At 34.3% G+C, this 14175-nt stretch overlaps 1 protein-coding gene and 1 long non-coding RNA gene across 4 annotated transcripts; both read right to left on the bottom strand.

Annotated features, from left to right (window-relative positions):
- Nucleotides 1-1341: 1341 nt before the first annotated feature.
- Nucleotides 1342-3771, bottom strand: LOC146721583 (uncharacterized). The gene is made up of 3 exons (XR_014925618.1): nucleotides 3510-3771; nucleotides 1733-1861; nucleotides 1342-1413 (listed from the first exon to the last, which is right to left on the bottom strand). It is a non-coding gene; the product is annotated as an uncharacterized LOC146721583 (long non-coding RNA).
- Nucleotides 3772-4740: 969 nt separating this feature from the next.
- On the bottom strand, nucleotides 4741-13735 carry LIMK1 (LIM domain kinase 1). Of its 3 annotated transcripts, none has more exons than XM_029302597.2 (8): nucleotides 13632-13735; nucleotides 12950-13064; nucleotides 12389-12829; nucleotides 11954-12046; nucleotides 11152-11284; nucleotides 10833-11065; nucleotides 10523-10751; nucleotides 4741-10343 (listed from the first exon to the last, which is right to left on the bottom strand). In XM_029302597.2, exons 1-8 carry the CDS (start codon nucleotides 13651-13653, stop codon nucleotides 8028-8030), a joined length of 3582 nt encoding a protein of 1193 aa, XP_029158430.2. In that variant the 5' UTR covers nucleotides 13654-13735; the 3' UTR covers nucleotides 4741-8027. The 3 variants fall into 3 exon arrangements, with proteins under 3 accessions (XP_029158430.2, XP_085342717.1, XP_085342716.1); XM_085486591.1 differs by lacking the exon at nucleotides 13632-13735 and adding an exon at nucleotides 13236-13383; XM_085486590.1 differs by lacking the exon at nucleotides 11954-12046.
- Nucleotides 13736-14175: the final 440 nt, after the last annotated feature.

The raw sequence follows: 14175 nt of genomic DNA, 5'->3' as shown, positions 1-14175 counted from the left end.
TAAATTATAGCAGCATTCAAATTAATTACTATTTCAAAAAATTATTATTGGATGCGCCAAACTTTATATGTTTAGTGCATAACAATAATTAACTATATATAAATATATGATAAAACAATTTTATAAATTAAAAAAAATTTTAAGTAGAAATTATTATATAAATATTTATATAATATCTCTTAAAAATTGCTATATCTCCAAGTTTCTCTAAGTTTAAATTATTCAAATAAACTAAAATAATGAAATTTATAATAATTTATATAAATAACGAATTCACCTTAGGGTTGTTTCGCCAGTATCCCATATGCCTCTCCTAGACCTTTTGCTCTTCTCAGGTCGTCAAAATTCATTGATTAACACGCGCAATATTTAATTTTAACGGCATTCCCGCACTCGTACTCGCGATACTTTTAACGGCACTCCCGCACTTGTACGCGCGATACTTTTTGCGGCACTCCCGAATTTTACGTTGCCTATAACATACAAATATAAAATCTAAATTATAATAACGTTTAAATTAATTATTGTTTTAAAAAATTATTATTAGACGTGTCAAACTTTATATTCGGTGCATAATAATAAACTATATGAATACATAATAAAATGATTTTAAATATGCGATTAAAAAGTTTTTTTAATTTTTATAGAATTTATATAAATATTTATATATTTTTAAAAAATTTATATAATAGGTATTTCTAAATTTAAAATATTCAAAATAAATGAACCGAATTAATATGATTTATAATAATATACTTATTATATTAATTAATAAACAAATAATGATACTCACCTTAGAGTTGCTCCTTTGGTGCCCGATGCCTCTCCTAGGCCTCCTCCTCCTCTCAGGTTGTCATAATTTTACGTTGCCTATAACATACAAATATAAAATCTAAATTATAATAACGTTTAAATTAATTATTATTTTAAAAAATTATTATTAGACGTGTCGAACTTTATATTCGGTGCATAATAATAAATTATATGAATATATAATAAAATGATTTTAAATATGCGATTAAAAAGTTTTTTTAACTTTTATAGAATTTATATAAATATTTATATATTTTTAAAAAATTTATATAATAGGTATTTCTAAGTTTAAAATATTCAAAATAAATGAACCGAATTAATATGATTTATAATAATATACTTATTATATTAATTAATAAACAAATAATGATACTCACCTTAGAGTTGCTCCTTTGGTGCCCGATGCCTCTCCTAGGCCTCCTCCTCCTCTCAGGTTTAAAATATTCAAAATAATGAACCGAATTAATATGATTTATAATAATATACTTATTATATTAATTAATAAACAAATAATGATACTCACCTTAGAGTTGCTCCTTTGGTGCCCGATGCCTCTCCTAGGCCTCCTCCTCCTCTCAGGTTGTCATAATTTTACGTTGCCTATAACATACAAATATAAAATCTAAATTATAATAACGTTTAAATTAATTATTATTTTAAAAATTATTATTAGACGTGTCGAACTTTATATTCGGTGCATAATAATAAATTATATGAATATATAATAAAATGATTTTAAATATGCGATTAAAAAGTTTTTTTAACTTTTATAGAATTTATATAAATATTTATATATTCTTAAAAAATTTATATAATAGGTATTTCTAAGTTTAAAATATTCAAAATAAATGAACCGAATTAATATGATTTATAATAATATACTTATTATATTAATTAATAAACAAATAATGATACTCACTTTAGAGTTGCTCCTTTGGTGCCCGATGCCTCTCCTAGGCCTCCTCCTCCTCTCAGGTTGTCAGGGTTGTCAAAATCCGTTGATTAACACGCGCGATATTTTTTGCGGCACTCCTGAATTTTGTGATGTCTGTAACATACAAACATAAAATTTAAATTATAACATTTAAATAAATTATTATTTCAAAAACATGTTACTGCGGACGCGTCGAACTTTATATTACTCAAGAAGATCTAAGCCAGATAGTTTCTGATATTACCTCAAATAATGGGACACTCTTTATACATATATTATAGTATAATAGTATCGAGAAGTATAAATTAGTTAATTGATTTGACTGAAACGATCAAAATTAACACGGAAAAAAATAGTCACTACATTTTAGCTTTCCCTATATATTACACCTGAAATTTAATTATCATGTATCAGCTAAATTGTTATTTGGTAACTAATATTTTTTAAGTTAAACGGAGCATTATCCGTTAAACTATAGTTAAAAAATATTAGCTGCTATAGCTAAATTTAGCATGATAACTAAACTTTATAATATAGGGACCACTAAAATTTTGTTGTAATGACTAATTCTTTTTTTTCGTGAATGAGAGAAGATAGCTATATATACCTACATGTTCACATACGCGCTGAAATTAGCGTAATCGGATTTTATGTAAAATATCCATCGCGCAGCATTTCTATTTCCTAAAATGCATTTCGTGCACTATAGCGTGTCTAATCTTTTATATAAGCCAGCGTTTTATTGCGTTATGGCGCGGGAGAGAGTTTGAATCGATGGTGAAATTACTTGGACTTTATTACACCATAACGTACTGCCGACAAACCCCAAAAGTTTTAGATAAGCATCGGCGATACGACCGACTATCTCGGAAAATTCGTCGACGATCGGGATCTCAAGAAAGAACGCCATATATGTATGCCCGATGCTTTCTCGTAATAAGTATGTAAAAAGTTTAGCGTAATTGGTGTATAATTCTGATATCAATTTTTCCATGTTATTTTTGTATAAATTTTTTTTTTAATAACTAGAAAAACATTCTAATATTTTTTTACCTGCAAATCATCCTGCATATTTATTACGAGACATATTTACGTTATATATTTATTGACAATTCAAATCTTATTTTGCAGGATATATTATAAAATATTTAAAACCAGATTTTTTTCATATTTGATTTTATCGATCAACACCTGCATAATCTAACAAAAAAATATCTCTATTTTTTTAATCCGATATACCAATATCTTCCTACATTTTTTTAAATAAAAGCGCGCAGTTTCCATCGATACAAATTCACACGATATATATCCTGTTACTAACTTCACGTACGACGTCACAGTGACGTGACGCCAACGTCACACGTTGGTGACGACGGTGATTTCGAAGGGCCGCCATATTTGGAAAAGCGAGATATAAAATTTGCGTCGCGTCGTGTCGACGTGGAGGGATGCACGAGCTTTATTATCATTTTATTCGAATGCCCGCGCGCGAAATGCGCCGCGTTATAACCCGTCTCGCCGCCGGGTTCATCCATCCTCTTCCTCCTCCCGTCCACGTCCCCGGGGACTGGCGCGTCCCGGCGTCGTATAATCCCTCTCTCTCACTCTCCCTTAGATCCTTAAAACGGCGGGAGAGAGAGAGAGAGAACCGGGACCCCCGACCGCGAAGAGCGCGGGCGACGCAGGAACGTTAAAATTTAAGGTTTCCGTCGACACGTCGCGACTCATAAATTTCCGCGCTCGAACGCGGCTTTTTCCATACCTTCTTATTGCCGCTGCTCCGCCGCCATGTCCTCCTCCCCCGCCGCGATCTCGTCTCCTCTCTTCCTCTGTTGGCGACAAATTGCGCGCACACTTTGTCCGTACGCGGAAACGCGAACGTGCACTTACTCACTCGACGCACGTTTTCGTCCGCGCGCGAGAATCTCTCCCGAAAAACCGATTTATTCGCGAGCCGGCTTCTTCTCGCGCCCTTTCACGCGCGAACGACACACTTCGATTAACAGCTACTCGATAATCGGTAGCGCCCCCCCGGGCGGAGTAATAGCTTCGAGAAAGCGGGAGAAATTGACAAATTTAAATCTACATTAATATAGAATCAGGAATCTGTCATTAACAGATATGCTATTAATTTTGAGACACCCTGTATATGTTTACAATATTTGTATGTATAACTTTTTGGAAATATATATGGATATAGAATTTCTTGTTAAATTCGTACTTAAAACAGTACACTTTGCTTTGCCAAAGAAAGCGTGTGTTTACAAAGGAATTCTTTTGAATAAAGAATTTTCCTCTCCGATAGAATATTTTCCTTTTGTTTTCTTCTTAGCAAGTTCTACAACGGAGAATTTTCTTTAGCGTTGCTCTATCTTTTTCAGTTCAAACGACGATTAACAGTATTCTCTGTCATTACATGATATGCAAAATTTTTATTCACTGTAAGAAATAAATGTGTACTCTTATGAAATTCAAACTCACAAAATTTTCGCGCAATGCACGGCGTGCTGCCATCTAATGGCAACAGCTTGTATCTTGCTTGCTAATTTAACATTGATAATTTATCGACATAATATTGAACATTTAAATGTGAAACAATATATTCACATACATTACTATATTTTTTGTAATTATTAAAATTCCCGTATAATAAAACTAAGAATATTTAAGTTAAAAAGAACACAAAAGGATGGTTATATATATATATATATATATATATATATATATATATATATATATAACACATCGTATATATACTGTCAACGGTTTATTTTGTATTTTTTTCTTTTCGCTAAGTTATTGGAATGTTAAATCAAACATGTTTGTTTCACATTAAAAAAAACTCTGCGCGACAAGATCTTCCCGTAAAACTTACCTTTACATAAATAACGAAAATATTAAAGATATATAATAAAAAAAATCTCTCGTTCATTTTCCGCTCGCGAGTGCTATGGACATACTAGATGAAATAATCATCGTCATTGAGATCTATATATTGTCGCAATATAACAAATATATTTATTAACTTTGTTCGAAATCGCATTTCAATTTTGCTCGTCAACTTATGTGCAGTAAAACAACGTGAAAATGTATACAGTCTCGTACATTAAATTGTTGATAACGCAATTATTGCTTTCGCTTAGGAATTTCAAGTCCGAATACATTTGGAAATTATCCTTTTTTTACTGCTATAGTTGTAAATCTGGACAATGTTCGCTTTGCTCCAAATTTTGCGAGGTTTTTGTTATAACGATAGCATCAACGTTAATTAAATATGCATATTATAATATTATGCTGAATAGTCAAACTCGCGACTCTCCCTTTTTCTCTCTCATCACGAGATGATTAAATACTTTGCGGTACAACGTTAAATCGGATCCGCACCTTCATACACATATAAAAACCAATTCGCATTGCAATTTGAGTTGTGTCAAAAATTATTGTAGGATTCTATGTGCAAAATTGGGCCGATTAGGCCGACAGAAAGGGTGAAAATTACAAGAATATTTTCTTTTATAAAAAATTACAGCCTCGATTAGAGACATTAGAGTTTTTCTATGTCTATAAAAGATATCTGTTCAAAACTATAGATCAGATCAGTAAGTGAATCACAATTTATGGAGTAAAAACATTAATAATCGAGATTATATAGCGTGCTCCACCACTTGTAGCTTTAATTGTTGAATGAATTAATGCGCTAATGGTCGAACACGCTGTATATTAGTCTACGATCGTATCTGCTATCAAAAAGATGTGAAAATTTACAGGGGCTATAAAAATAACGTCTACTAATTCCAGATATCTCTTTACAGGTCTTAACACGATTTTTGTGCCCGGTATATGTATTAAAGAAGTACGGTATAGCGAACGTATGTTACTACTAAGCAACAATATTTAGCGAGTAGTGTTAATACTGTCTCATACGCGGCATTATTACAATAATTCGTTTTTGCATTATTTAAAATTTAAGCGATTCGTCACAATAGATTATGCATATTTTTTACCATTATATATATATATATATATATATATATATATATATATATATATATATATATATGTTTGATTTATCTGACGTTCAATTACCATCCTTCTTTTTATTCGCGCAGCATGTTCGAGCTAAATATGACTATATGCTTTTCATTCATTTCTATTTACACTGAATATGATTTTCATATTGCAAAATTGGAATCACACAATCGCATTTAACGCTGCTTAACTGTCGTTGACGAGTATGCAAAACTTTTTCTTCGCATAACACAACGTAATGCTGTTTTACAAAGTTCTCTACTCCAACTAGTTTGCTCTCATTAACTAACAATAAGCCGTAAACAATTTCTTAAGCTAGCTCTATCATATACATATATAGTAAGCCGTACAATTATTGCACACAACTGCCCGTTTCTATGAATGGACATGCATTTAATGATATCTCGAGATTTTTTTAAGTGATAACACGCTTGTGCGATATCATCGAGAATAACATTTAGATAACATCTCTTTTATACTTCATACTTTGTATGAAGAAAAGTTGATAAGATAGGATTATTTGATTGGGCTGTGTTTTCGTTTATCCAATATTCAAGTTTAGGATAAAAACGATTATAAGTCTACACAAAACGTATTATTTGCAAATAATTTGAGAATGCCTTTATTATAAGTAAATAATCATTAATAATTTTTCAAATAATAAATTTTAACTAAAACAAATAAGTGCAGCCAAAAAAAAATTTCTAGTAAGTGGTTGCATTATTTGCATCATAATTTCATGCATCATAATTTCATACATCATAATTTAACATAAAATAATCTCACAAGTTTTAACAGAATGTTTAAAAATGATAAAATTATGAGTATTAAAGTTATTGCTTAAAAGTGCATCTAAAAGCATATAATTTCACGTAAACATCATGAAATGTCGGCATGTAATAAAAAAAAAGAAATATATTTCGAGTAGACGGTAGAAAAGAAAATTAATTGTGTGTATAATATAATTATATGTCGTAATTATAAAACTTAGTATTACTCAAATGTTTCTCGATCGATGTGTTTTGAAAATTACAAATATTTGGATATATACAAATTATATTATATACAAATTATTTGTCTCTTTTTTATACACACAAAATATTTACTACTTTGTCATCGTTTATATCCTCGTTAAATAATATATACCAGTAAAAAAAAGATATAAATAATAATGCTTTTAATATACACTTATTTCACTCAAAATATATCGAGAATTATTATAGATATAACGAAGATATAAACATGTCGCATGTATATGTATATATTTATATGCACGTATGTATACATACATATACAATATATCATTTATCTGTACATATACAGCAGTATTACAAACGTATACAATATTTTACACTGTGATGTACATCTGTATACGGAAACAGATATAATACTATTTTTACATTCTATTCTACAAGAACTGAATCTACATGATGTAAATCTACAATTTAAAGAAAACGTAATCTCGTGGTAGCGTAATCTCCAAGGAAATGTATTCACATCAACTATTTATGACTTTTGACGGTTTTTGATTCTACAATTTTTAATTTGCAAAAATCGACGTATTCACAGTGTCGGTTTTTTCGAACACACACTAATATATCGTACTTATCGAAAAATCCCGGCTTTGTAAGTAGTATTTTGGATGGAATGCTTTTATCGGAGTCACATTTGATTATCTAAACTCACATTTTTAAAAACCGTGTGGCAAGATCTCTCTCGTAGAGGAATGTAATAGAATCCTTATAGAGTTAACTGATGTCATTACGATCTAAAAATTCGTAAAAATCCGATACGCGAATGAAATTCATTAATACTGAATATCGCATTGTCGTTTCCTTCTTTAATAAAAGGCAAGCATTTTGAATTTTTAACGGAAACATTTCTAGCCAAAGTTCTGGATCTTAAACCTGTTAATCTTGTTAATATTTTGAATTCAGTTTTAACAATAAAATAATGTGATATTACTCTCCTTTCAAGAAAATTTTTCAAAAAATATGTGTAATTAAAATATCGCACTCATTATATGAAAATAAATCAAATTCAATCTCTTCGCTTTCATTAAAGATAATGGACGAAGTAAACTCTCTGACTAAAAAGTTAATACTGCAAACTAAGCACGTTATATGTTCGAAACTTACATATTATGAATAAAGAGATCAAATTAGTAACAACGAGATTCAATCATCGTCAGGGATTACGCACGTTACCTCGACGTTATCTCGTAAAAGCTGTTATTTTCGCGCGTTTTAATTTATAAAGCGGTACTCTCTATTGGCGTCGTTGGACGATTAGGTGTACAGCACCTTTCGGATGTATGGCACAAGTCCGGTGTATGCCTGCCGTCCCTCATCTGCGCGAAATCGACATCCGCGAAGAAATCGCTCTTCATAGTGCCGAGTGCGCTGTCGGAGCCGAAACTGTCCTGTCTGCAAATATCGATACCCTTGTAGCATCCGGTATAATCGGCTAGACAATTCGTCTTCAAATCGCTGTCATAAATAGAAGTCATCCTCGAGCTCTTGTTAGCATCGCCCATCGATTCAGTTGCAACAGGACGATTACCGTCGTTATTCACCCTTTGCCTATTAGGTGTAATAAGGTCATCGCACTTGGACACGCTGGAGTTGGAATAAAGACTGTCTGTATGATATAGACCTGAGATATGTTTTTTAAAGGAGTCATTCTTGCGAAAGTCATCCTTCGTGTAGGTATTGAACGGCGAGTAATCTTTGTATTTAGACGCGCAATCTAATATTGTGAGACTTTCCTGCCTGGACAAGATGCTGCCGACATCGGACACGTTTCTCTCCTGTCTGGATAATCTATCTTTGACATCCTCCTTTCCGATAACATTCTCCTGGTTCGGTGGGATTTTCGATTCCAGCGATTTCTGTAACGATGAAACGTCGTCAACTTTGACAGTCTCTTTATTAGAAAACGCGTTCTTCGTGGTCTCCTTAGTCGGCGATATCTTGGTCCTTCGCAGATACGATCCGGTAGATGGTTTCGTGCCTTCGCCGGCTGCTCTCTTTGGATCGATGTCACCGCAGTTTATATCATTACGATTATTAATCGCTTTATTTTCCTTTTCCATAGCGCCGATAGATTTCCCGATTTGCCGTAGATAAGAGCCAACGGAGCTCGCTGCATCCGGTATTTTAAATTTGTTTTCCGATTTCGCCTTACAACCGCTCGTATCGTTGGATTTCTCTGTCGATTTATGTTTTAGGCTATTGCTAATTTTATACGAGCCTTTACTGTCAATTATATATTCCGAAGCGTCGGAAACTGTACACGGACTCGCGTTTCCCACGTACTTTATCTTCTCTATAGTGGGCACTCGGGTTAAATTATGCTCGCTCGCGCGCGTATCAATCTGTCTCGGATACGTCTCCTGTTTCGAGTAAGCGTAGGTATTTGGAATGTCGGGAGATGTATCTTTTAACTTGGCATTATTATTATTCCTTAGATAACGTCCACTAAAACCGCTGGAATCAGGTGAGATCATAACGTCGGACTTCTCTTTGTCAAAGTCTTTTGATTTGGAATTTTGTCTCGAGTAACGTCCCGTATTGCCCGAGCTGTCGTTACTTTTGCTGTTCTGTCTCGTATATCTGCTACGCGGACTAATGACTTCAGGCACCTGAAGCGTATTAGATGTCGGTACAGGCTGTATTTCACGTTCTAGTGTACTATCGTCGCAACCGCTGGACCGCTTTTTCTCTTGATGCACCTGGCCCTCCTTGATAGGTTTCAACTGTGGCGCCAAAGTTTCCGGAGTCGTGGACTCACTACTGCTCGGACTCGGTCCTTTATAATTTCTAATATCAAAATCCAAATCTGCTGGCAACTCGGCGCCTACAGACAAATGCATAGCTAATCCTTCCAGCCAGACTTCCATAACTTCGAACGGTGGCCTCTTATCCGGATTCAGATCGCAGCATAGGAACGCGATCATATAAAAGGTCTCGGGACAATTGGAGCAAAACTTCTCTTTGAAGACATTTTGATTCAAGCCAAAGTCCGACGATCTAGGCAAGTAGTCGGGATCCGCTTGAACTCGACCTATGATCTCGCAGACGACAATGCCGAAGCTGAATATATCCACTTTCTCGTCGTATTTATTGCCTTTCATCATCTCGGGTGCCATCCAGTAAGGATTCCCGACAACCGTGTACCGTTTCTTCCGCTCTTTCTTCGAAGCCTTCACCTCTCCGTCGGAATGTCGATTATATTTGCGATTGTCCGGCGAACTGCCGTTCTGAATGATCCTCGCTAGACCAAAGTCAGCGACAACCACAGTCTTATCCTCACGAACAAGACAATTATGCGAATTCAAGTCGCGATGAATGATGTTCATGGAATGCAAGTAGGCCATGCCGGCAGCAATATCTTTCGCAAAGGACGTACGCTGTTCCCACGGCAGTGGTTCGTTCGTGTCGTGAAGCAGGGCTCTTAACGTACCACCCGCTATGTACTCGGTAACCAAATGCAGTTTCTTGTCCTTATAAAGAACACCGATAAATCGAAGAACGTTGTTATGATGTAACGAGCGCAGCACTGCAACCTGGTGAAAAAAGTATATAAGAACAATTGACCTAATAACAATTTAAATACTGAATTTTCAAAAAAATGCAAAATCTGAGTGTTCGAGAATATTAAAACATGCATATTTTATGTCAAATAAAATGTTAATATATAACATATGTATATGTTAATTTAAATTATTAATAAAAATGAAATTACCTCTTTTAGGAAGTTCTTCTGTGCGTCTTCATCCACTCTATACAACTCCTTAAGGACCATCACTTCATCCGTGTCACGATGCGTGACCTTGAATACTTGTCCAAAGAATCCTTTGCCTAGAAGCTCGCCCTTCACCAAATCACTCGCTCGGAATATTCTCTGATTCTTTGGCTCTACGCGGAAGGATCTGGTTCGGCTCAGATCATAAGTAGGATTCGTTGGAGAAGATCTACGATGGATTTCAATTTGATAAATTATCATATTATTATCATAATTTTATTCATTACTAAATACGCTCATCTTGACTTACCCGTCAAGTAATCGCGACATAGAACTACTACGTTCCTTATGCATAGGATCTCTCGTTCTTCGTAATTGTCGGCTCCGCGCACCGCTGATGTAACCCTCATCCCGACGCTTAAACAATCGCTCCTTGCTTTCGGGACTTGTCCTGGGACTGCCGACACATGACAGCATCGCCGAGGACGGTGAGCAGAACGTGGGCCGTCGTGACACCGCATCTGGATCGTGTTCGATAGTTAACTGAAACATCAAAGATATTTATCGTTCAATTTGTGTTAAAACAGCGCCAACGAGACAATATATATTTTAGAAATATTTTAACTTACTTGTAAAACTGTGTCTGAATATTGTATGAGATTTTCGATGTTTTCCACAGGTTGATCTTTAACAGGGGTGCCATTTACCTCTAAAATTCGATCACCAATGTGTAATGATATAAGATCACTGGACATGTTCAATCTGTAACATTTATTTTATTGGGATATTTTTATTGTCATTATTATACACTCTCTGCAGTTACAAGACATGCAAACATTTGCATGCATTATATATTTTCTCTTTACTGTAATATGTTCACATGAAAACACAACATGACGAAAAATAATTGCCAGGATAATGGAATATTCAATTTCATTGATTATAATATATTGATGAGTAAAAATTATAAAAAATTTTTAATCATTATATTATTTTCTTGATTATAATAAATACTTTCAAGCACTCTTTTTTTATAACAAGATAAAGTGAAAATTTGTCTATCAAAAATATTGCATCAATGATTTAAGTTTGTAGTTAAATTACAAAATAGTACCAAATCCATTGTATGTTAAAGAAAAGATATACATGAAAGCAATTAATAGTTGGAAATCCTCAATAACTATCTAAATTTCTAACAATATAAACTGTCACTTCTTGATATACTACATTTGTAAACATGCACGTGATACAGAAAAAACGATCCTTATAATATGTAAATAATACATAATATATGATTGTCACATGTATTAGTTAAAATTACACAAAACATTTTATATCTTCACATGTGATTATAAAACATTACTAAGATGCGAGCACAATCTGTCAGAATTAGCAATATGTAGTGCATATTATTGATTTGTTATGCAATACCTATGATTAGAGAAGTGGCAGCATAGTCTAAATAGGACCTCCATCACAGAGGCCAGCAGCTTACTGATCTTTCCACGAACATTTCTCATTAACCTGCATTTTAGTTGAATGTTATTAGAGGCTAATATGTGTATATTTATATACCAACTCTTTTATATAATCAAAATTATCATGCACTGTTAAATATTTTAGAAAAGCAACTGTCTTAGGTGTAAGTTTATAATTCTGAATCCTGAAGAGATCGACATATTTTTGTTACATAATATTTTTACCTACATATCTATATAAATTTTAATCTTTAAAAATTCAGAAAATCTATTTTATATTGCATCTAATTTATATTGAAAGAATCGTTTGTGCACGCAGTTTATGAGTAGCATACATATATATAATATAGAAGATATTTATAAAAATTTAAAATATTGTCATACATACTCTGAAATACGCATTAAAGCACCACAACTGCGAGGACTGGGAGCTGTGTCTAATGTGAGTTTGATTCCTCTCTGTTTATCTGGATCTGTCGTACTAGGAGGTATTTCGACCAATCTAATGCTGTGTGGCTTTCTAGCAAAGGGATAATTCGCTGTCCTGTTGAGTGGTTGCATCTGCCGTTTATAGCAAACTCCGCAGTATAATTTGGACCGTTCGACAAGCGCATAACTTTCGCCATCCCCAATAAAAGCACCACAAGAAGTACAGGCAAAGCATTCTGGGTGAAATTTGTGATCGCCTGCCAGCATAACAGGGCCTGTGATGATCTGACCACAGCCCTGACATGCTTCGCCATAAGCAGCCCAATAGTCGTCCTTACAAAATAGTAGACCATCTTTTTCAAAGTACCAGGAGGATAGGCCGATATCGCATGCCGAACATCTGAAAAGTATCATTTTGTTTTCAATATAAAAATAGAATGTAATGAATAATATATTCTAGTTGCAATGCATTTCATAGCGCATATAACATTATCTTCTTTATGTATATTGACATTTTTACCGAAAACATTCAATGTGCCATTCTTGGTTCAATGCCTGTATAAATTCATCTTCGTCGATAGCATTGAGACAACCGGCGCATATTAACGTTCCTCCACTTTCCTCACCTCCTAGGTCTAGAAAAAGAATTATCATTAAATTAAAGCTATACATATATACATGAATTTCATGGTATAATCATTTCAATATTATCATCACTAATATTTGGAAACACCCTTTGCAAATATGCAATATCAACAATGAAAACACATACGTAATCATTCTAGATAAGAAAAAAAGCAGGCTACTTGAGGGATATATGTGTCTTGGGAAGGAAACATGAATCACAGATTTGACATTAAGCACGTAAGCTCGACCGAGGAATGTAATCAAGCATCTGACGACGTTTGACAATATTCGTTCGAAACGACGCGTAATCGCGATGACACGGACGTCTTATCTGTCGTGTAGAAGATAACGCGATAGGGAGAACGCATAAATAAACTTCTTAATGCGCGAGAGAGCGTGGGCAATACGGGAGACACACGGAAAATAGGACGCCCACGCGATGCGCGACGCGTTTGACGTTTCGTTGACGTTTGCGCGAGCGGCGTCTCGTCGTCGCGACGACGTCCGTCACATCGGCGAGCTCGTCGTCACCGATGCGGGACGACGCGCGATTTTTTCTCCCAAAATTCACCTACCGTTCGTCGAAACTTCATCCATCACGGCATGTATGTACGATCGACACACTCCCACTCCGCACTCCGCTCCGCTTGATTCTTCCACTCCGACTCGAGCATTGAGCGCGGGATTCACGTAGATTCGAATCGCGACTGTCAGCTGCGATCGCAGCGCCGCGGCACCACGTTGCGGGAAACTTGCGAAGCAAACAGTGCAGAATTTCGACGGCCGTTTACAAGTCACGGTATTTTTCAGTGGATTTTCGTTATTTGTGGAATGTAAGTAGGTATGTCACGATTTCTGATCTTTCTTTTTTTATTGTTTAATAATAAAATAATAAAATATAATTATATTACAGAAGAACGGGGGGGGGGGGCGACATATATGTACATATTTATGAATATATTAGACTATTCTTCTTTTCTTCTTGGCTGCTTGAGCTTGACTCATTAATTGACTGATTGAAATTAAGTCTCAGATCTCAAATCTGAATCTAAATCTTTACGATTTAAAAAAAAAAACAAAAAAATTTCACACGTAAAAAAACTGCGATGAAAGAACGAC

Source organism: Nylanderia fulva, unplaced genomic scaffold (assembly GCF_048542155.1).
Source record: "Nylanderia fulva isolate GAGA-0341 unplaced genomic scaffold, ASM4854215v1 Scaffold45, whole genome shotgun sequence".
In the NCBI taxonomy this organism is placed as follows: Eukaryota; Metazoa; Arthropoda; class Insecta; order Hymenoptera; family Formicidae; genus Nylanderia; species Nylanderia fulva.
Note: the sequence above shows the minus strand (reverse complement) of the source record. Positions and strands in the feature narration are given on the sequence as shown.